We start from the raw sequence: 24,793 nt of genomic DNA, 5'->3' as shown, positions 1-24,793 counted from the left end.
TTATTATATAAATCTATATAGCATTTAAGAGATTTTCCATAGAAAGAGTGCATGCCGTTACTTATTCTGATTTAACATTGGTGCTGTTAGCCCGAGGGCTTCTACAATTTTATCAGAGTTGAGTTCACGGAGCGGAAGGCTTCATGCAGTAAGACTTGGCGCCGGGTCATAAAGCTGGATCCACCTAATCTTGGTTAGAAATGTTCGGTACTTCATCAGAGCTGAAGATTGACAGTTATCTAGTCCTTTTCTTAATTTAGTAGTATATAATTTATGGATAGTTTTAAAGAGTAAGACTTGCTCTAAACGCAATAATAATTTGGAGTCTTTTATAAATATAATAATTTGGCGAATTTTCCCATAGAAAGAGTGTGCGCTGCTATTGGTAACTAACTGGCCACAACGTTTACTATTGAAATTTTACGTACAATAAAAATGTTGTTTTTTTGTCAAGGCTATAGATATAAATTTCACGGCTATTCTTTATGTGAGGAATTATTTTAGTAACCAATAAAAAAGAAACAAAATATCAAGTTATCATTGCATTCAAGCACTGTAACAGATATCAGTTTCAATGCTTGGTGTGTGATCTTTTACTCTATTATTATTACTATTTGTTTTAAATTTCGAACGCAGCCGCTATATATACGCTCCGGTGACTGTCCAAAAAGTTGAGCGTATATATACAGTACCCGGCGACAAAAACTGCACATCGACCTTTGGAAAGAGACAATCTGCTAATTTCGGCATCGTAGAGCACTATCTCTGTTGCACACTACCTGTATGACGTTTTCTAAGTCGATGTACAATATTTATCGCCGGGTACTATACGTCTGTGATGCAAGGAGGTTCATAAAAAGTGACATCTAAGGTAATGTTTTTTATATTAAGATACTTCAGAAAGGATTTCAAAACATAATTCATTTACATCGGCTTTTAATTAAATAAAGATTACAGAAATAATAAATGAAAACAAAATAATCGTAAAATATCTTTATTTATTTTCTAAACATTAATTTCGAGGCTCAAACAGTATTTCCCACCGTATTGAAGCCCCACTCCGCCATCTTGGCGTCGATGAGGTTACGGAACATGGCGACGTTCACGTAGACAGCGGGGACGCCCTTCTCGCCGCAGCCGATGCCCCACGCCACCAGCCCCGTCAGCTTGTACCTATCGTTGCCTATAGGACAAGCTAGTGGCGCTCCACCATCACCCTGAAATGGGTGACATCATTATTCATATTTAATAATGTGCTACCAGAACCTTATAGACTTTTTATATATAAGGTAATATATTAAAACCCCTGTCTCTTGCTTTCAAACATTTGACGTCAACCAAAAATATCTGTCATAAATATCCGTCAATACCCAAAGACTAAAGTCTGAGACCAGTAATAACTTATGGTACAGAAACATGGAGTCTCCCACCATGAGCATCACGAATCAGAAATGAGGAGATCCGTAGAATTAAAGTAACTGACTCCAGCAAATTGACAAATTGAAGAGTCAATGGGTAGACCACGTGTATGGAACAGCTGGCCCCTGAGGAGTAGAGACTAAAGGCTGGCATGTAGATCGTAAGACCAACAAGGTAGACAGACCTTAAAATTTTCTGGATGAGGTGTCCAGAAGCGGGCGACCTATGGACTGAAATGATGGTGGTATCTGATAGTCCATACAAAACTTTCAATTTTTGATAAATTGATGGTGACATCGTTGTTTAGTTGACTCTTGAATTCTACATAGCCTTGGCCTCTCCTCAAAGATTTGGCATCAGCAGAAATACTGTGCCTTCATCATCACTGTAGAACTATCACCGCCACCCCCTCTGCTCCCAAATGGCCATGGTATTTAGTGAACATCTGAAGATTTCCCATCCAAGTACCAACTGTCCTCCATCACTGCCTGTATGTAGTTACCTGGCAAGTGTCCTTGCCTTCCTCGCCTCCAGCGCACACGAAGCTGTCGTGCAGACGGAAGTTGCGTCCAAGACGCGTGGTCTGCATGATGCTGGCGCAGGTGTCGTGCGGCACCATGTTCACCTCAACACGCTTCAGGATCACGGCATACCGACCTTTCAGACCTGGACCACACATTTACCAGGTTTTTCAACAACAAATTTGTGATGTGGTCCTCGCCAATTATTGCAAATCAAACTAGTACCACTATAATCATTTCAGCTTCAAGATGCCCACTGGTGGACATGTACAGTAGGACCGGTTTGAAGCGGCTCGGTTGTAAACCTACTGAAATACTCTTTGTATTAAAGATGGTGTCTATAAAAAAGTCAATCATAATTTTTGTAAAATTAAAACTCAAGATTCTTGATGTAACGAAATTATCATCGTCCTTTTAGTCGAAGGACCACAGTTGGGCTTGGAATTACCCCACCCAGCGTTGGCGTATGTCCGTCCCATACATAAATTTTGAATTTCGAATTAAAATTAAACCAAAAATTTTAAAAATCATTTATCATTTATATTAAGAGTTTGATGTTCATTTTTTAATCTAATATTTTTGGTAAAATGGCGGCTCTATTTCATTACGATGATCGCCGCTGAAGCCTTAAGGCAGTGGAGACAGATCGGCAAATGCAATGTGAGAGGTCCACACGTCAGATGGGTAAACTTTTGTTAGGGTTATAAATCTAGATGGAAGCCCATGTTTTTACATAAACTTGCATTTATTTATTATGCCTTTAAATCAGAGTTCCCCTTACTTTTTTGTGTCGTAGACCCCTTGCCATGTTTTTCCGTGTTGAGCATTTCCTGCAAATTTCTAACTGTAGTGAAGTTTAGTGTATGTTCAAAATGTATTGCGACCACAAAGCGAATACCAACATCCTACAACTTACACAATTTTATTAACATATGTAATAATTTTTTTACATCATAGGTACTTTTATAAGTAATGTAAATGTTGCGGCTTGGATTACAACTACTGAAATACTCTTTGTATTAAAGATGGAGTCTATAAGAAAGTTAATTATAATTAAGGTAAAATTAAAACTAAAGATTCTTGATGTAACGAAATCATCATCGTCCTTTTAGTCGAACGACCACAGGTGAGCATAGGCCTCCACATAAAATTCCAATAGAAACGGTTGGAAATACCCCACCCCAGCGCGTTGGCGTATGTCCGTCCCATACATAAATTTTGAATTTCCAATCAAAATTAAACCAAGAATTTTAAAATCATTGTTCATTTATATTAAGAGTTTGATGTCAATTTGTCTGGCGGCTCTATTTCATTACAATGATCGCTGAAGCCTCAAGGCTGTAGAGACAGATCGGCAAACGCAGTGTTCTCACTGTCCGTTACGTAAACGGCGTCGGCCTCCCGACGCCGCCGCCGCGAACAGCGTATGCGATCCGAGGTAGGATCAGTATCCTTCCTTAGATTGCCGAGTCGACCACGCTGCCGTCAACACTTAACTCCTCATTCAGTACACTTGCAGTAACACTGACTAGACAGGCGCGCTAGCCGCGAGTGCTATTAGCCGACTGGGTCGCGCTGGGTTTGTGTCCTCGAGGGATGGCTGGGTGAGCCCCGCTGCTACTATCTCGCGGTCACTACCTTTGTGACTTCCTCGTCTCCCCGCCGAGAAAATACGGGTTCGGAAACTCGAATCTTGTAAATTTTAAATAGTTCTCGGACCCCTCCGTTCCGTGAACTCGTTTCCGATGAAGCTGTAAAAGCCGCAAGGCTAACAGCAAAAACTTCGCACGAGACAATAGACAATAGAAACGCAGTGTGGGAGGTCTAAACGCCAGATGGATAAATTTTTGTTAAGGTCAGAAATCTAGGTGGAAGCCCATGTTTTTACTTGCATTTATTTAGTAATCCTTTAAATAAATAATAAGTTGGATTTCAAGTTGTTGACTTACCGAAAGAGTTCTTCCCCCAACCATTGGCTACGCAGTCCTTACTCGTCTCGAAGTTCTCGTCTTGTTCGGGCAAGCAGATGACGTTGATGTGGTCCGCCAGCTCCAGGGGCTCCTTCAGACGGAGGAGTGCGACGTCGTTACGCAGGCTCTTGGGGTGGAACTCTGGGAGGACATTAAATGTCATCATTTTTTTATCGCCTTTAGGTTAAGCATTTGACCTCTATTTCGCTTGATTTTAAATGATGACGTGGTCTACGATGCTATATGGTTTTTGAAACTTCTAACTTCTTCTAAACTTTTAACTTCTTCTTTCAACTACTTTAGAGATTTCGGAGTTATAGTCAGCTGGAAATAACGAAGCCGGTAAGTTGTTCCATACCTTGGCTTTTTAGACTATAGAAGAAATATAAAAAACAAGATTTCAACCGTGTCAAAGACAAAGGTCATTACACTACTTCATCAATTATTCCTCACGAGTACTGCTGAGTAATAGTGTAAATAAACAATAAAAAGAAATAAAAAAGGTTGGGTATGATCTAGACTGTTAAAAACTAAATAATGAAAGTCTCAATTATATTATAATGATTCTATAAAATTAGGTCGTAATCTCTTTAGAAACAATCAAAATATGATACATAAATATATCAAAGAAAATGAAAATAAGCAAATTGTACTGTATCTGTGATATAATGGTACTGTGTAAAAGAATAAGAGAACAAATTTGAAAGGTTTGAAACTAAAACAAAATTATTGACCCTGTGAATAATAAAGTTCCTGGCCTTGCAGAAGTTGAATGAGAGATCCCAATAATGGGTCCAAAAATTTTTTTTCTTTTTCTCAAAGCAAACCTTTTGTTTATCGACAATATTACGTTATTAATGCAGTGAAAAAGCCTTTACTGATGATATATAAGTGTAAGTAAAAGTCAAAATTGGCTTAGTTCAACTTTTTATGTAATACACAAATAAACAACATAACTTTTAAATTTACTTTCATATGTGGTAACACAATTTTTAACTTGTTTATTTTTGGTTGTTTAATCAAATTAATCAGATATTTAACAAGAAAGACACTGACGGTTGTAACACAGTATATATTAGCCAATGTAAATATATTTATTCATATTCATGTAATACCTTTTCCACATATATATAAATACATATACATATTTATATACATACATACATACATATATATATATATATACATATATATAAGTGTAATAATGTATATATTTGTATGTATGTACATCCTAAACTGCCCTCCCCTTCATCTCTCTTATCTCCATTCAAAGGTTGTCTGGTAGAGATCGCCTCTTATACATCTATAAAAATTGTGTGTTTTTTTTATTATCTATGGTGTACAATAAAGTACAATAAATAAATTTATATATTCTGCCAACGACACACTAGAATTACATATCCTGTAATATTAAATATATAAATAAAAAACAATAAAGGAGGAACATCTGTCCCCAAACAGTGTTGAAAGAATTTGTTATATCATATGTTTTTATATTAATGTCAAATTGATTGTATGCTATACCTGGATGAATATACATATCCTGGACGATCCTCTCCTGGGCCGGTAGCCGCTCCTTATTGGTCTGCGTATCCCACTCTCCGGCTCTGATCTTCACGGCTCCAGGAGCAAATCTGAATTTTTTTACAGCTTTTTATTGCTATATACATTTTTCATGTGTTAAGTGCATATATTTAACTTCTAGTTAGATATGTATACATATCATTATATAGAGGTTTTTCTATATATATATGTACATATACAGAAATTTATCTACTCCTAAAGATTACACAATAATATTTAACATTTAAGATGGTGTATATTTAAAACGTAAGTTAAAAAAATTAAAGAAAAATTTAAATTGTTGCCCTACCAGGTTCTCTGGACCCCGATAACCTAGAGACTTGAATGGATACTGGTATCCAGTACTTACTTGGATGCGATATGAGCGCCGGTCATGACGACCTGTGGGTGCAATAGGACCCCCACTCCCGCGTAGCTGCCCGTCGCCGCGTCCAGCACCGCCACCACCCACGGGAACTCACCGAACTGAGCTTCGGAGCCCTGTCCACAACAAAACATTACTGATATCCACCAGCACCAATTTTTTATAAGTATTTGATGCAAGGATCCTTGGTATTCCAGTCTTTGAAAACAAAATTGAGAAGATGATATGTAAATTTTTGGTTCTATGAACTATAGGCAGCATTTGACTTCTGTCTTGCCTGATGTTAGGCGGTGACTGTAATTCACAGCACTAGATTATATATATGGACAAATACTACAGCAATGAAATTAGAAAGACCCATCACCACTATCATCATAGGACAGTCCACGAAACTATAATACGAGAACCAAACCGTACCACGATGATCAAGATAAATCTACCACCACTGTCAGTACACACTTATCACCAGTACCTGATGAGAGAGTTAAGAACTACATCAAGATCACGTACAAATCCCCCGGTGATGGTGAAGTCGATACCCTTGCGGTTTCTATAACCGCACCCTTTGAGGTTCTTCTGCGTGGGTTCCGGCGGCGGTTGTGGTTCCTTCGGGTTCTTGCAGCACTGCTCCACGCTCTCCTGGCATTCGTCCTGTCCAAACCTGCAATTGCATCTCACTTTATAAAAATAAATTTACTTAAATTTACTAATACTTTTTACTTGGACAAGATCTGCACTTGTTAATTAAGTAAAATACGTTCATATGATTTATTCTAAAATTTTTTGACCGATGAATTGACAGATAAGCGAAAGCATTTTGACAGCTGTGATTACGAGGGTGGATTGAAAAGTAATCGGCCTAACACAGATCCATTCAATTCTAAAAATCAAATCTACGCACATTATTTAGTTCAGTTCAGACTAGTTCATTGTGTGAAGTTCGAAACGTGTGCGATAATTAGTTGTGATTTTATAAATTTATTAACAAAGTAATCGGACATAATTTCCGCGAATGGAGCAAATCGTGCAGCGTGCCGTCATTAAGTATCTCCATAAGAAGGGGCTATCATCAAAAGCCATCCATGATGACATGGTCAGTACATTAGGCGATTGTGCTCTGTCATATTCATCCGTCAAAAAATGGATAGCAGAATTTAAGCGTGGTAGAGAGAGTGTGAAAGATGAACCCCGCCGCCCCGCCGACGAGGGCAAAGCAGCTGTGGATGCATATTTTGACTCTAAGGAAGAATCATTTTTTTTCAACGGTCTAAATGCTTGGAAGGGGAGGTGGCAAAAGTGTATTGAACTTGATGGTGATCATATGGAAAAATAAAAATATAACTGATTTAGTATGTGTTTATTTTCTTGGTTAGGCCGAGTACTTTTCAATCCACCCTCGTATTTCGCTACAAAATAATTAATAAAGTCGTCTATTCGACTTTTGGACGTCCTGCGGTACACTTGCCGTGTTCATCGGCCATCTTGCCAACCACCTGGACTATACAACAACACTCACCGTATATCCAGCTTGAAGGCACCTGTTACGGATTCGTTGTAAATGTTCACGCCATTAAGATCCGTGTCGCACAAGTAATAAGGCACACATTTGCACGACTCCCCGTTGCTGTCTACGAACGTAGATGTACTGTCTGTAGGTTTCACTACGATCTGGAAAACGTGACGTCATCACAGAATATTTCGCAGAAGATTACTAATGAGATTACAGTTGATGTAATTCTAAAATTTAGGAAGAATTTCAGAGCTTACGTCTTCGAGTCCAGGTGTCTTCATAGTCGGTGGCGGGGTGCCAAAAACGTCGATCAGGATATCAGGTTTGATCGTCACCTGAGGGTAGGCCAAAGCCGAACCCAGCATAAGTAGATACGCCAACATCTTCCTCCTATGACGTCAATATTTCATAAATTAATTTTAACAAATGGCAATAACAATCTGACTAGGTACCCTACAGTTGACAATAAGCTTATGTTCTACGTAAAGAATAGACAGGAAGGCCCAGGGCCTCTATGCTAGCTGTGTCGAGCCGCAAAAAAAAAAACTAGAAATGTAATAAATTTAAAATCGTGTTTAAAAAAATGTGATAACAATTATAAAACAAGTAAATAAACAGTATATTAAAAATATAAAGCCCTGTTCGAAACTATAGATACAGGTCTACGTGAAATGGGCTATAGCTGCCACTTGAACCAGGATATTTAATAAGGTAAACAAAACCCCGTGGGTTCCGACTGGCGCTGAAATAATTCCCTTGTTTACAGAGAAGTTGAGCTTCGGCTGAAGTACAATAGGATGATACCTGATACCAAAAAACGTAACAAAATGTAATAGAGAAAATGAAAATTAGCAATCTAGGTGGAACGATGAAGAATAAGAGGCAAGGTATGAAATGTTAAGAAATAGAGAGGGATGGAAGATAATGTGAAGTATAAAAAAGAATGAGTGAGATATATTAAGAAGGACGGAAGAAGAGTGGATATAACTGTCTATGTGAACCCAAGGCAGCGGTTGTACAAGAGGTCCCCAACAGCAGGGGTCATATAAAAAGAAAAAAAAAACTTATTCGCCACGCGACTGTGGGAATTTTCCACGATACAATTCCGGCACGTGTATTAATACAACAATACAAGCATTCCGTAATGGTTTTTCGTATGAATTAGTCCATCTGCTTCTCACATCAGTTATTCATTTTAATTAGGATAAAACATGTAAAAAACGATTAAAAATCATTCAACATTGAAATAGGATTTTTTGATTGACAACTTTTTTAAAATCTATTACATTTTTGGACTCTATTCTGCTTCGCAAGGTGTTACAGTTGTGGAGAAGCAGGAAGAAACTCCACAACAATAAATATTTTAAAAGTTTAATAATAACGATTTATGTATATACACTTTCTGTTAGATATAGCCAGATCTTTCTGGAGTACTCTGGAGGATCATCAGAACATTAACAAAAACTAATAAGACGTAAGTAGATAAAGAGGGCGTGAAAACTGAAATATAATGTAAAACTTAAATAAATATCGAAATTGTAAATTAAAAATTTTGAACTGTTACAGTATTTTGGAGGGAACGCAAAGGATGAGAGGATGTATGAAATGTAACAACGTATGGAAAGGAATGAAATAGAATGAGAAGTACAACAGTGGAACGAATGAAACATCTTCAGAAGGACAAAAGAAGAGCGTAGAAATAACAAATATTTGTGAGAAACTTGTTGTAAATATCCCTGCTTCTAGCAAGGGGAATCCCCAAAAACGAGTACATAAAAAATAATAGTCGATATATATAAAATAATTTTGTCCATATGTATATATATATGTTAATAAACATAAAATCGGTAATTAACAGAGATTAGAACTAGTAATAAATATAAGCTTATCATACCTTTCTCTACGCTTCATAAAATCAGCAAATTGTGTGCAACTGTAAACGGTGTTACAATAGACTGGCGTATGTCTTAGAGTTTAAATGTAATAAATTAGTAAAAAATGGTTAATTTAACAAAAATTGTTATGGTAATGATTTTCTCTATTCAATTTCTTCTACTTATTTTCTTTATTGTAAATTAATAACCCCCTCCCCCCATTTTTACCATGCCTCACCTACGGATGCCAAACTAGGACGTTTGACCTGAAGACTAGGAACTTAATACAAACCACTCAGAGAAGAATGGAGAGAAGCTACTTGGATATCAAATTAAAAGACATAAAATAAGGAACACAGCCATCCGCAATAAAACGTGTATGACATATGCACTTATCCCTCCAAAGAAGCTGTGCACGTCACGTGGCAAGTTTCGCTGATAACAGGTGGACACAAAGGATTTTAAAATGGACAGGACCACGAGGTACCAGAGCGAAAGGCAGACCTAATGTCATATGGGCTCACGAGATCGTGGCAACGCAGATCACGGGCGGCTTCAAGTTGCCAAAGATAGAGAAAAATGGAAAGCTTTATATAAGGCTTTTCCCTGAGGGGGTCCAAATTAGTACAAAATTATCAAAACTATTATTTAAAATTACTTATTTTAAGTCAATTGTATGAAACGAAAGAAAGCTTTATTATTAATTAATATTTTAATAATATGCCATTAAATCATTCAGGGATTTCAATTAAAAATCATTATAGGAAAGTTCAATCCAATTCCAGTTTATATAGAATTATTCTCTTCTGGGATTTTCCTCATGACATACACTATCGGTAACTGTAAATATGTGTTTCCCAGCGAGCACACGCCCTACAGGGGGCAATTCGAAAGTGGACTAAACACAAGTTTAACTGTTTTGCTTTAATATAAAATATATGTTAAATAAGGAGGCCTAAGAGTTTTAAAAAGGCTTACATGGGGCATGGAACATAAAAGATTAAAATATACTGTTGTTAATGATCACAAAACGTGAAATATATAAGATTGTATCGCGAGAAACGAACTTGTGGCCTACGATCGCAAGTTTGATTCCTCTACCACTGAACTACCACGGCTTACTAATATAAAGTAAAAAGAATAAAGTAATTAACTTAATCCAATGCTAAGTACAGTATGATTCTTAGTGAATCGTCCTGCAATTGTTGATTAGTTAAGAAAAGGACCAATATTTAGCCACTTCCGCACATGCCAGTGGTAGTCGTGCAACAAAGTGTTAAAACAAACCGTTAATTCACTCATGAGAGAGTGAGTTAACGGTGGCAGTTGTGTAATTCGCATTGTTTGCCGCACACGCATTTATCAGCGGGCTGGCGGGCGGTGCACTTTGTTGCACGACTACCACTGTATATGCGGAAGTGGCTAAATATTGGTCCTTTTCTTAATTAGGATGGTCTTCCGCAAGGTAACGCCTGATTCCATTAAAAATTGTTGATTAGATTTTAATCTTTTTAGGTCATACTTTATAACACATATTTAAATTTTTAATTAATAATGTCAAAAATTTGCGACGACCACGTGTAGCAGTATTAACTTAAACGATATAAACAAAAATACACCCTGTATAAAATTAGTTATATTTCCTAATCTGTAAAATGATGCGTTCAAATATTTGACTTTAAAAAACCAGTAGTCTATAACATGTTTGTAAACCGATTTTAAATCATTCAATAAAAAACCAACCAGTAAAACCGCGCATTGTAAAAAAAAAAACAGATTATAAAATATTGACAAGATATATAACTTAATAACATTACGAACTAAAAAATTAACCTCACAACAACGACAGATCACAACACCCGCCAAAAATGACAAGAATCGTGCAAAAGCGCGGGAAAACACGTCTCTCAATGTCAACAACGATTAGTGTCATCATGTCGGCGGACGCAAACACAGACTGGAAATAAACCGTATAAGGAAAACCGGTAATTTGAATACACGTACCTGGAATTAATTGACATCATAATGAATCTGTGGTCTCACCTTCAATTACGTTTGTTAGTAAAAACTATTAATATTCTTGCGTTTATTATTACGAAATATTTTTATGATTTAAATCGGTGATTCTCAAAGTGGTCTATATTGACCCCTAAGGGTCTATGACAACCTGCAAGGGGTCTACGTCAGCGAAAAAAATTTGGGGGTCCACGATAGTGGATCTCAACACATACACTGATAGTACCTATTTACTTACATCATACTATCTTATAATATCAAAACATTTACATTATTTATAAAAGTATCTAGAAGTAGTATTTTAAGTAGTTTTAATTTAAATTCTATTAATAAATGTATAATTTAACATATGTTTTTACTTTAAGTTTTTAACACTAAACTTCACTACAGTTAGAAATTTACAGGAAATCAATATCAGGTAAGTAGGGGGTCTACCCAACACGGAAAAACATGGCAAGGGGTCTACGACAGAAAAAAGTTTGGGGAACTCTGATTTAAATCGACTTAAAGACGAGTAATTGTCGTGATATTTAGTCCATCTATCGGCTTGCACAATACGATCAGGCCATTCAACTGTTTACAATATTATCAACCATCACTCGGGTGTTTAGCAATATAAAATATTTCATCATACTCCTTGTCATTCTTTAATAGCAATACCTTGAGTCATGATTTGGACTTTGATATACCCTTGTACATGCTTAACGAGTTTCGACTCACAGCCCAAAAGCCGATGTCCTCTCATTCTTACAGTTTTAATCTATCAAAACAATCATTATATATTACTAATACTCTTCCTTCAGAAAAAGTTACCCTGGAACGTATTGTTCTGTGCAGAACGATTGCGGAAAAAACGTGATAAAAAGAAACAGGAGTTCATCTAAAATTAAATATTGTAAATAAACGTGTAAAAATAGGCCATTAAATAAGTATAAAATGATGTATATAAAAATGTATACCTAGAGTAGATCAAAAATGTGATATACGAGTATAATAAGAACAAAGAAGTTGTAATAGTCAAGGTATGAGGAGAAGAAAGAATGGTATCGAATAAAAGGGAAAATAGGTATGAAAGGGAAAGAAAGAAGAATTGTAGAAAGAAAGAAAATAAAGAAATTAAAGATCATAGGAGCGACAGAAGAGCGCGAAAATAAAATTATTACATTAAAAAATATTAAATGAAAATCAAAGTCCCTGTCCCACAATTGACAGGGGTACAAGAGGTCCCCATAGCGGAGGACATTAAAAGAAAAAAAACGTATAGTTCAAGTTGCCTTAAAAATTTATTACATTTATCACAGTTAGATACTCAACGAGCCGTGAAGAGGGCTATGCTCGCAATTTATCTACAATTTTTTTAATACTCTTTCAACATCTTGTTTTCCGGATAGGGATATATACCTCCTTACTTTCACCATTCCTCTTTCGTTTTTTACAATTTCTCTCTTTATTCCCTGTTTTATCCTTCATATTTTCATTCAACGTACAGGGTTCAACCACACTACATTCATGCATCGCCTCCCAACCCTCGCCACATTTCCTGTTACAGGGCATTGTTATGCCTAATTACGTCACCCACCACTCTGCAACAAAACCGAAAGTGTGGTGGTCTCTTCCAAAAAGGGAAGCGATGTCGCCTGAAGCAATGCTTTTTTTATGGCCCCCGCTATTGGGAGCCTCTCGTACCCCCTATCTAGTTTGGGACAGGGACTTTATTTACACATAATTTTTTCAGAGTTTTATCTTTATTCGACACACACTTTCACACTTCTCAATTTCTTTTATTCTTTCCTTTTATCCTTCACAATATCTTGCAATCTTTGTTCTTTCGTTCCTTCTTGCTTTCATCGCCTTCCTTTCCTCAAAACAATGCTTACGAGATCAAGTTAGAAATCAAGAGATATGCAAATTGAAGTGGGAGTAAGTTTTAATGCTCTGAATTAGAGAATACGAACCGGCATACGCAACATGAAACGTCCTTCCAGAAATTGGACCGAAGGTCTTAGATCGTCGGAAGACGATATACACCATGGTTGCACAGACTTATTCAGACTAGGAGCCACTTGGGCAAATCATGAACTGATGGCGGGCCGGCCGCCAGAAGTACAGATATGTGGTGCACTTTGTTGCACGACTACCACTGCATGTGCGGAAGTGACTAAATATTGGTCCTTTTCTTACTTAGGATAGACTTCCTAAGTAAGAATGAATGAGTGCAAAATAACGCCTGATTCCATTAAATATATTTACAATATTTGTTTCTTATAACATATTTTTATGTTTATTTAAATTACATTTATAACTTCCCTCATAATTTTGTGACAATATTTTAAAAATATATAGCGGCATTGTCTCCCATTAGGAAGGCGATGGTGTTACGCTTCTCCCTTCTCTTTACCTCCAGTTCGCAATTCAACCTTCCTTGTTGCGAAACAGCTCGTTATTTCGTGCAACATGGTCTAGGCCAGCGCTGGGTTACAGATGCACGAAAGAATCTCCTTGAGTTTAAATCTATGCAGATACTCAGCGAGTTTCCCGTACTCTTTGAACATTTGGATCAGAACCATGTCGAGCTCGATTCGGAAATCCGGGAAAAATATCATCATCCCCGACGCTGTCTTACCTTCCACGTACCTCCTGGTCCATTCGTCTCCCGTCTGAATTGACGCTTGATGAAGAAAACAGAGGAACTTTTATATCCAACTTTTGTTCTCCAGGGCCGACTCCTTGGCTAGAACTTAGGGGTCAGTAAGCTATGAACCTAGCTACACGCGATTGTCGATCGAACTCGGAAACATGTGCCGCGATGACAAATTCACACGTTTATCCTAACAATTCCGTAAACATACTCTGTGGACTTTTTATTACATTATCTTTAAATGGTCATTATTAATATCGTATGTAATCTGTACCGTTTTCTCGGAGCAAGGACGCTGGGTTGTTAGTACAGATTGTATGTAATTACTATAAAAGTCATTATTTCACTATTTAGATATGAGATACTATATTTGTTTATTTATAAACAGGAAAATATAAATCATATATACTTTAAAAGGCCGTGGTCAGATATGCAGGTGACATTTGACAGACCTTACTCGGTGCGTTGCGACCTCATGTTGCAACTATAGATAATACTAATAACAATACTATACTTCAACTAATTGCCTTGAATTCACGTGTCTTCACACTATGTAGAAACGTAAGACATTTATTTTGCTTGAATGAGATGTGTTTTTATTTAACACGCAATAAAATTAGAACTTCTAGTTGGAACATGAGGAGGAATCTCTGAAAAATATTAAAAATAGTGAAGTTTTTTTTTTGGATCACTTCACAAATAGCGTAATATGTATATTATTTTTCAGACTTGATCTGCATTTGCCAATGACGTCAGAAGGAATGTAAATATCTTTAAGGTAGGTCTTTTCGTTCATATATTTATTTATTACAGAAGTAATACGTCCACAGCTGGGCATATAGCTCTCGATTTCCAATAGGACCAGTGGGATGCGGTCTGATAAGAAGCTTGTCTTTTACCAATTTAACTTACCAATTCGCTGGACTATATCAGATACATTCGTTCGTCATATGCATAATCCTAATAACTCTGTAAAAGTAATTAATTAAAAAAACAATAAAAACTAAAATTGAGTTTAAAATACTTTGAATTAATAACAGAAGCGTTCATGTAAAATTCACAATGATTAAAGATTTCGCGCCAATGTCAAATTTTGGAGTTTTTTTTTAATTTTCCTCAATGCAATATGTTAAGGCCGTTCAGCCAATGATTGATTGTTCGAATCGAAATTTATCGTCATTCGGTATAGTGATTCGGTAAAATATTCGATATTTAAAATTCTTTTATCAACATACTATGGATTATATTTCTTATTGACATTAGATTGTCTACTCCCTGTTAGGATCATATAGCCTGAGAGGTCAGAATAACAGGCGAACATGACTTGCGGGATGTCATATATTTAAAAAAAAAAAGTTATCTGGTCCCATAAGGTCATTTACACGTTCTTTTTGACAATTCTTTTTTCAAATCTTGCGATAAATGAATTCGGAACATCATATGAGATCTCAATGTAAATTTTGATGAAAATTGGATGAAGTCAAGACTTGGATACATAAAATTTGTTTTAGATTTTTATATTTATATAACGTGTATATCACACTTGTCACATACGTATCGTATAGAGCAGGGGTGATCAACCTTTTTAATCAACGGGCCGCACATAATGTGATACACTTATTAATAATTTACAAAACTATATTTGTAATAAACATTAGAATTAAAAAAATAATAGGGAAACCAGAAAATAATGTCGTTTCTGTCGACATATTTTACAGAAAAACCGATTGATTTGTTACCGCTCCGGCATTGAAAATTTGTATACAAGAAGGCAAAAGGTTGTTGATAACGAAGGTAAATATATTGTTGTTTAGAAGTAAAACCTTGTTAAAATGTCTTGTGAATTTAACTTAAGAAAGCTACATTACTTTCCGGTACCCCTGATACAAATATTAATGCGAAATAAAAGTAAACAAGGTAAAAATGGAAAAACGAATATACTTGAAAATTTTAATTAGAAATATGGCACCTTTTTTATACAAGCGTACATATAATACGTGCGCAACTATCTAATCGTGTTTCAATTTTGATCGGTGGTTATTTTTATAAAACGTTTCGCTTTAGTTTGTACTACCATGTTATTATATTTAATTATAAAACATTATATTGATAACAGAAAGTCGATAAAATAAATTAAATTATAGGAATATTTCCCGGGCCGCGTGTTGGTCATCCCTGGTGTAGGGAATATGTCAACGTGTCGTGCAATCCGATCCCAGATATCAAAGTCGCAGGAACGCAAGGCGCTAACTGCTGATGTAGAACTACGTGACCAGAAGTATTGTGATGAGGAATAGATATCAAGAAAGACATCATCTTGACACTTCGAAGTGGACAGCTAAATTAGTTAGCATATAAATGTAATTTGTAATTAATTCTTACAATAAATAATTATAATATATTTTTATTTTTTGATCCTCTCAAAGAGGCTATGCTCAAGAAGGAATCTCTACCAGGGCTATCTCTCGTCGATAACCTGCTTAGAATTCCGATATAAGGGTGTCAGAAAGGGCAGAACCTTGACTTGGTCAGGTCCTGTTGCCGGCGCTAGGAGTAGAAGTGGCGAAAGAAACTCAAGCTGCGCTTCTATTTAGTATAATAAGGGATTGGCCCTGGAACCGGCTGGTTATGGAATGCCAACAACGACGGTGTACAGCAGTGATTCCCAAAGTGATCTATATCGACCCCTAGGGATCTATGACAACCTGCAAGGGGTCTAAGTCAACAAAAAAAAATTTGGGGCTCCATGAAATGAAATATCAGCAATTCTGGCTGCAAAACAACATACCCGTTACTTATCCCGTATTATGGAATATAGCGAGGAAATTTTTAATTTCCTTCCATCGTCATACTTAGTGGAAAGGGGGTTCAGCGCTGTTACCAATCTCCTAACGAAAAAAAGAAACGGACTGGACATCATTAGCCGAGGAGATTTAAGATTAACCCTTACAAAATTGACGTCAAATGTTGATAATTTATTATTAAAGCATCAGGTTCATCCTTCTCACTAAAAATATTGTCTTATTGCTTATGTTATTTTATTCATAGTTTATTTTATGTTTATTTAATGTTACGTATATTTTACATAACAGATACAAAATTTTATTTAAATTCAATTAATAAATATGTAAATTAACATGTGTTTTTACTTTATGTTTTTAACACTAAACTTCACTACAGTTAGAAATTTACAGGAAATCAATATCAGGTAAGTAGGGGGTCTACCCAACACGGAAAAAAATGGCAAGGGGTCGACGACACAAAAAAAGTTTGGGGAACTCTGGTGTACAGTATATGTTGCATATTTTTTGGTCCTCTCGCGTTAGTACGAGTCTTGGTCTCAGGATATATAGCGTTTAAATGTACCGAATGTGGATCAGGACATGGTTTTTAGATATATATATTTTTAAAAGTTTAAAACAATATTATTTATCATTGCAACCTCTATAATATTCAGCAAATACAATACAATCGGAGAGTATAAATATAATAACGAAATTACGATGGCCACAGACTAAATAACCTTCGCAGCGTGTTGAGGAAAATCATTAAAAAAAAAACTTAAAGAGTTCGCAACGGAATTTTTGACTCAATGTATATGAATACACGTAGTAATGGAGTTATAATGTGTTATTTGTATTTTTTATTAAAAAAAAATCGAAAAATTAATTCGAATAAATAAATACTACGTGATTCGTCTGTATAGATCAGTGATTCCCAACCTTTTTTATGCCATGCTCAACCTTAGTCTTTCTAAAATTCTTACGACCCACCTATGTAACATACATAACGTTATATTAACCGGCACGGCTTCGAGTGCCGGTCTGGCGTTGAAATCAGGGAGAAGACAATACCCCCCCTGATAGGCGGAAAAGAAACCATGAAAGAATTCCTCAGTTATTGCAAAAGAATTATACAATATGCAATAGAAAAAAATAAAAGTTAGGTGATGCCTAAAAAAACAAACAAAAACAAAAAAGATGTAAAAATAAATACTATTAAACTGTGATAAAGATAAAGATAAAAATGTAATACAACAAAACTAGAAATTAAGAAAAAGTAAAATGAAAAGAGGATGAAAGAGTGGTAAAACAGAGCAAAAGGGAAAGAAAGCAGAATTGTGGTATAAAAGAACAGAATGAAAGAGAAGAGAATGAAAATAAAATAATTAAGTGAATAAATTAAATGCTAATAAAGTCCCTATCCCACCATAAATAGGGGAATTTAAAAAAAAAAAAACGTTATATTAAAGCAAAAAGGTTAAACACGTGACATTACTCCACTAAACAATCAAATTGCCCCCAAAGTAAATATTTTAATTTTATAATTCAAATACATATTGTAGGAAACGTAGCAGGTGATCGTCCAGCGAGAAATATTGCGATAACACGGAAAAATTAAATAGGAGGTCAAATGAAACAAAGACAGGAAGTTCAAGACTGAATCAAGGCGGTCAATACATTTAACTTTAATTATTTTTGTATCATCAGAAAGAAAAACATTTATAATTATTGTAACGAGCATATTAATCAAATTGGAATTTATTTAGTAATATACACGTAGACTAATGATAAAATTATATATAGATATATAAAGTTTATTTGATATATTAACCCTTTCCACTCCAATGTCGAGTGTCACTCGACACTGATTTTGTTCCACAAGCTCCTCTGTCGAGTGATACTCGACATGGTGTAACACTTCTTTTTGCGGAAAATTTTAAAACAGGAAAGATTTTTGTTACTAAAATGTTTGAATCACGAATGAATGAAACATATTCTAGAATCGCAAGATAATATAATTCAATTAAATTTTATCGATGCTACATAACAGCCTTGGAGTGGAAAAGGTTAACAATATAACATAATTGTTTACAAATGTCGTTTACCACAAGGTGTTTGAATGAAAATCCGATTAATGAATTAAAATGAGTGTATCCCAATCTGCACGACATAGTTTTCAATCATTTTTTTTCTGACATGTGTTTGACGTCTTCAATTATTTTTTTTTCTCATTCTGTATGTATTCATTATCATAATAAAATGCTTTTTATATTTCTATATATATTAATATTATTTTGTATCATTGTATTACGTTCATCAAAGCTTAAATTAGTTCAGCTAAAAGGTAACACGACATTCATTGACTATAGCGGTACAGTTCGCCGGGTCAGCTAGTTGATAGAATAAAATTATAAACAAACAAAACTATCTTATTCTTTTCAGCTGATTGATGCTCACTGAAAGGCATATGCTGTCACCCTGCGCTGCTCGTATACAGCGACTTGTCGCGAACTTTGCTGTACACCAATACCTCACTTTGGGTCGTGGTTACGTTCCAAAAAACACGACGCAAATTGAAATGCCGCAAAGTGAATTAAGATTTTCCATTGTGCACTAGTAGTCTCTAGGAAGGTTTTTTCCATACCCCTAACTTACCTATGCTACTACGATAGGGCAAAGTGTGGACAAGTTTAGTCAGATTATTAAATCGATATTATTCATTATATATCTACTAGCTGATCCCGCAAACGTTGTTTTCCAAAAAAAAAAATAGTTTTAATTTTCAATTTAAAAATAAAGGTTGATCGTAGAGGGGTGAACATTTAAGGTTGTATGTATTTTTGTATGTTGTATCATAAAAAAATAAAAACAAAAAATTTCGTCAAAAAAATAAAAAAAAAATTTTAAGGGTGAACAACCCTTATCACTTAGGGGTATGAAAATAGATAGTAGCCGATTCTCAGACCTACTAAATACGCATGTAAAATTCGGTAAAAATCGGTCAAGCCGTTTCAGAGGAGTTCAAGTTCGAACACCGTGACACGAGAATTTTAAATATTAGATGTATGTTAAAGTCAATTAAAAAGGCAAACTAGTTTTATTATATCAGATCATCACGATAGTTTAAATTAGTTAGTAACGCGCCATCAACTGAGAAGTACTAACACCAAACTCTGTAGAGTATATTGTTTTGGTATAATGTTTTCTAGAGTGTTGAACTACACCAATACCTCACTTTGCGTCGTGGTTACGTTCCAAAAAAACACGACGCAAATTGAAATGCCGCAAAGTGAATTAAGATTTTCTATAGCACACCATGTAAAGATCGAAGATAGGTTCCAGGGTTACGAAAATACAACTTTTTTAAAAGAAAATTGAACAAAGTACACATTTAAAAATAAAAATAATATAACTCTGCCAATAAATGAATTGGAATAATATTTACCTTTTTTGTGACCAGAAACAACACATAAAAATTTATATAAATATATTATTCTTTTTTAAAAAAAAGCACAAACAAAGTAAGAAACGGATTCCTATAGAGAATTTAATAACTCAATATAATTGGAATACACTCAAGTTCCTTCAAACTATAATAACACTAGGCCTTATGTATATAAATGTATAGGATTACACATTTATTCGTATCATCAAAGTGAATGAACCGTTTAGAATTTTATTTTCTGGATTTTTAAATATATCGAGAAGCAATCTCAGTGTTTGACCTGCGGAATTTCCCAAACGCATACGAAACATCATCACTTATTTAAACTTTATAGAACAGGATGATAAAAACGAGCAAACGCGTGATTCAACGTTACTTTATATATCTTATTGTAACAATAGGTTAATTTATATATTAACCCTTTTAACAAATTTTGTAATGGCGTACTTAATGCCGTTAGGCATTCTCTAAAAGTCAACCCAATGTGATACAGAGATAATAGGTGGGTAGGTAAGCAAATGTATATAGATGCTATACTTATAGTAATAACATAAATAGTTAATATATATACATATATGTGCCAAAATCTCTTTTTTCCATTAGATAGTGATGTCGTAATATTTTAATAGAATCATTATTGGCAACGATAGCACAAACAGCAGCAATAGAAAATCGTGGTAAATAACTAGTTATGTATTTGTTCAATATACCAAATTCAATGGCGCTTCATATAATTATGGTAATAATAGTAAGCTATACAAAAGTAGCAAAGTCGTATTTACTGTCATTAAATTTGGTCAAATAAGAAAAACCCGTGTATCCCTGGTGACAAGACGGTAGACTTTTGCGCAGGAGAAGTAACATTGATAGCGTCCGTTTACACATGGTCTAAATCAGTGATTCCCAAAGTGGTCTACATCGACCCCTAGGGGTCTATGACAACCTGCAAGGGGTCTATGACAACCTGCAAGGGGTCTACGTCAGCGAAAAAAAATTTGGGGGTCCATGAAATGAAAATGGGGGTCCTAGATAGTGGATCTCAACACATACACTGATAGTACCTATTTACTTACATCATGCTATCTTATAATATCAAAACATTTACATTATTTATAAAAGTACCTATGAAGTAAAAAAATTGTTTATTTAAGGTTACGTATATTTTACATAACAGATACAAAATTTTATTTTGAGTAGTTTTAATTTAAATTAAATTAATAAATGTATAAATTAACATGTGTTTTTACTTTAAGTTTTTAACACTAAACTTCACTACAGTTAGAAATTTACAGGAAATCAATATCAGGTAAGTAGGGGGTCTACCCAACACGGAAAAACATGGCAAGGGGTCTACGACACAAAAAAGTTTGGGGAACTCTGGTCAAAATCATACCAAAGGCGATGGATTCTTTAATTAGCGAAGATTAGTAAAATTACTTCTTTGTAAATCTTTCAGATTCAAATTAGAATTCAAAATACCTACTCAAGTAGACATTTACATGCATTTTGAATCATCTATTATTTTAACATTATAAGTAGTAAGCTACCACCAGCTCGGAACTGGCCAGAAATCCAGTTGCTCTTTTTAAATTAAATCTAACAATGTTTGATTAACACATTATAATATCAACTCTGCCAAAGAGTCAATACACCAAATTCCACACATTTCGACCAACTAAAAACTCTTCAATGCTATAATAAAATTTATTTAATAATTTATATGTATAATTTTAGATTCAATACTAAGAAAGAGAAGGTCTAAGATATCTTATAGAACTTTATTATATATGCGTGAACTCAAACACACGAAGTATTTGTTAAATTATAATTGGTCAGTTAATACTAACTGGTGTTTGAATTTTCTAAAGTTTAAAGTTGAATAAAGTGATTTACTTAAGTATATTGTTTCGAGTTTTGAAATCACAAATAATCGATGCCAAAAATAATCCTTTAAAGAGTCGAATAAGGCTAGCGAGCCGCAGGTTGACCTCCCCTGACTTATAATGTCAACGTCGTTAGAAAAATTATGACGAGTGATTGGAATGGGTGAAGCAATTTACGAAAAATGACGTCATATGTAGATTAATAACGTGGATACATCTGCGATTGCATAATTACAAAATACCGGGTGTTTGATGTAAAAGCTTTAAAGTGAAATATATATATCTAATATATAAAATTCTCGTGTCATGGTGTTCGAACTTGAACTCCTCCGAAACGGCTTGACCGATTTTTACCAAATTTTACATGCGTATTCAGTATGTCTGAGAATCGGCTACTATTTATTTTCCATACCCCTGAGTGATAAGAGTGGTCCACCCCTAAATTTTATTTTTAATTTTTTAGACAATTTTTTTGGTTTTTATTTTATTATGATACAGCATACAAAAATACATACAAACCTAAATTTTCACCCCTCTACGATCAACCCTTATCTTACATTTGTTAATTAAAAACTTTAATTTTTTTTGCAAAACAACGTTTGCGGGATCATCTAGTATATATATGTATATATATATAGAGAGAGAGAAATATAAAAATATATATATATTGACCTCCCTTTACATATCGCTTAAGTAATTGTTTTTATTTTACCACTCTATTCTTTTTAAAATTAACAGTTCAGAAATGACCAGTGCGTCTCTTATGATCTGCGAGTCCTAGGTCACCTTTTAAAGCATGCGACATGGTTCCAGGTACTACCTTCATTTCTTGAGATAAAATCTTGCTTTTGGCCAGTATTAACTTCGAATTCTTTCACTTACTGCTTTGATCGCCTTTTTAATACAAATTCTACGTAGACGGTAAGATCTTTTTCTATCACAAACAGAGATGTTATTGCACCTATCAATAGCACGGTACACAAACATTTGACTTACACCAAGCGTATGGAACATTTTAGAAATTGCATTTGTCACCACATGTATTTCATGTAATGCAATCACAGCGATTCGGTTCTCTTTATCACCCCGCTCCGTTTTTAAATCGCAAAATATTTAACAATATATTGGCGCGAAAATAACAAAACACATTGAACAGTCATATAACAATGACGGATTCCAAATTCAAAAGTAATGTTTTGTTTATTTTTAAATTTAACAGTATTTATGGCCAGAGCAAGCATATACATTCTTACATCAATAATATCATTGTAACATAAGTACTAATGCATTTTATTATCTCGTTTAAAATTAATTTAATATTGTATGTAGATTGTTTTATTATTTGGAGACCCGATTCATTAAGAATTTTGAATTGAATTATAAATATATATATATATATATATCTACAGGACACCATAACGCACAGATACTTAAAATTTGGTGGAGTTTCCTGGTAAAGATATAACATTTGTGAACGTAAGTTGCAGGTTCGATTGACGGGATACAATCTTATATAATTCACACTTTATGCATTAATTATATAGGATTATTTTATATTAGCAGCGTCCTCTGCGTAACATAATGCCACGTACCGATCATTGTATATCCCCCCATATAAATTTAGAATGAAGCCTGTGCCTTATAATGCGCGTTTATGGTCAGACAGCCACGAGAAGACCACAACCAGAAGTAGAATAGTCCACGAGGCCGCAATACCATGCGCTCATCCATCGCCAAATACCGGCACAGATCGCGTGACATAGTTGGCCACAGAATTTACTAAAAAGGCCACAATCCTTTACAGATACAAGAAAAGAAGCGAAAAGTATAACAAGCCAGTGTTAATTCCCAGTACTAACGTTATATATACATATGTACATTGGTACACCAGCAGTACAACAGTTAAAAGTAGATTAAAAGTTACCGTATAAATAATGGTTCTGTTGTGTTCCTTTATAGGCGAAACAACATTAAAAATTTACTTCACACAACATTACAGAAAGATCAGACCACAACAATTAAAAATTTTTAAGACAAAACTGATCGCACCTAAGAGGAAACAACTGGCTTACGACTTTAAACACTAAAACAGCTCTAAATATTAAAATGTTTTCTCCGGCGCGTAATCTTTAAGACTGTTTGCTTAAAAATACTCAATTATTATTAAAATTCTGTTATACAGTGAATTATTAATATGTGTTTCTAAAGACTACAAGATCCGCGGAAGATATCAATAACATATAAAGGCTGTGTTGTATATACTTATTGACGAAACCTTTCATATAAAAACTTTTTATATTATCACCATTTCAACCGTAATATGTCCAAACCTAGACATTAGACTCCCAGAATGACTTTCAATAGGAGCGGTAAGAAGCTGCCCGCACCAGCGTATTCCCACCACCTTTTCAAAGTCCACCTTGGTTGGTCGTCCCACGCCTAGTCCATCAGTGGTCTTAAAGGCGTTAGTCATATTATATAAAGCACCAACAGAATCTACACGTAACCTGTAGAGGATGTAACGACCTCAGCCGAGATTTCTAAAAAATCTTCGCTAAAGAAGTTTAGATCACGCGCCTTTAAAGATATGCTTTAAACATTGAATTTCAAATGCTAACGAACAAACAGTATCATTCACGACGTTAAAAAACAAAATTAAAATATTAACTATAATATTACACTACCTTAGATTTTTGTCTTTATATATCCAACAAGCAATCCACTATTATTGAAATATTTAAATAACAATAAATATATATATTTCTCACACAAAATTTAAATATGGC

General features: G+C 34.7%; 1 protein-coding gene across 1 annotated transcript; it reads right to left on the bottom strand.

Moving 5' to 3' along the window:
* Positions 1 to 980: 980 nt before the first annotated feature.
* Positions 981 to 24,793, bottom strand: LOC137926159 (phenoloxidase-activating factor 2-like). The gene is made up of 9 exons (XM_068769714.1): positions 24,692 to 24,793; positions 7,626 to 7,758; positions 7,375 to 7,526; positions 6,369 to 6,519; positions 5,844 to 5,974; positions 5,435 to 5,544; positions 3,890 to 4,051; positions 1,922 to 2,085; positions 981 to 1,217 (listed from the first exon to the last, which is right to left on the bottom strand). Exons 2-9 carry the CDS (start codon positions 7,749 to 7,751, stop codon positions 1,026 to 1,028), a joined length of 1,188 nt encoding a protein of 395 aa, XP_068625815.1. The 5' UTR covers positions 7,752 to 7,758; positions 24,692 to 24,793; the 3' UTR covers positions 981 to 1,025.

Source organism: Battus philenor, unplaced genomic scaffold (assembly GCF_028537555.1).
Source record: "Battus philenor isolate CCGP_79_NKW_IND1 unplaced genomic scaffold, ilBatPhil1.0.hap1 SCAF_29, whole genome shotgun sequence".
Taxonomy (NCBI): Eukaryota; Metazoa; Arthropoda; class Insecta; order Lepidoptera; family Papilionidae; genus Battus; species Battus philenor.
This window is presented reverse-complemented; position numbering and strand designations above follow the sequence as displayed.

What these genes read in the sequence shown, in the direction of transcription:
- LOC137926159 (XM_068769714.1), bottom strand. Translation starts at nt 7,751, where the DNA reads ATGTTGGCGTATCTACTTATGCTGGGTTCGGCTTTGGCCTACCCTCAG. An exon ending in TTGGGGGAAGAACTCTTTCG is followed by an intron (nt 2,086 to 3,889) that starts GTAAGTCAACAA and finishes TGTGTGGTCCAG; the next exon opens with GTCTGAAAGGTCGGTATGCC. An exon ending in AAGGCAAGGACACTTGCCAG is followed by an intron (nt 1,218 to 1,921) that starts GTAACTACATAC and finishes CACCCATTTCAG; the next exon opens with GGTGATGGTGGAGCGCCACT.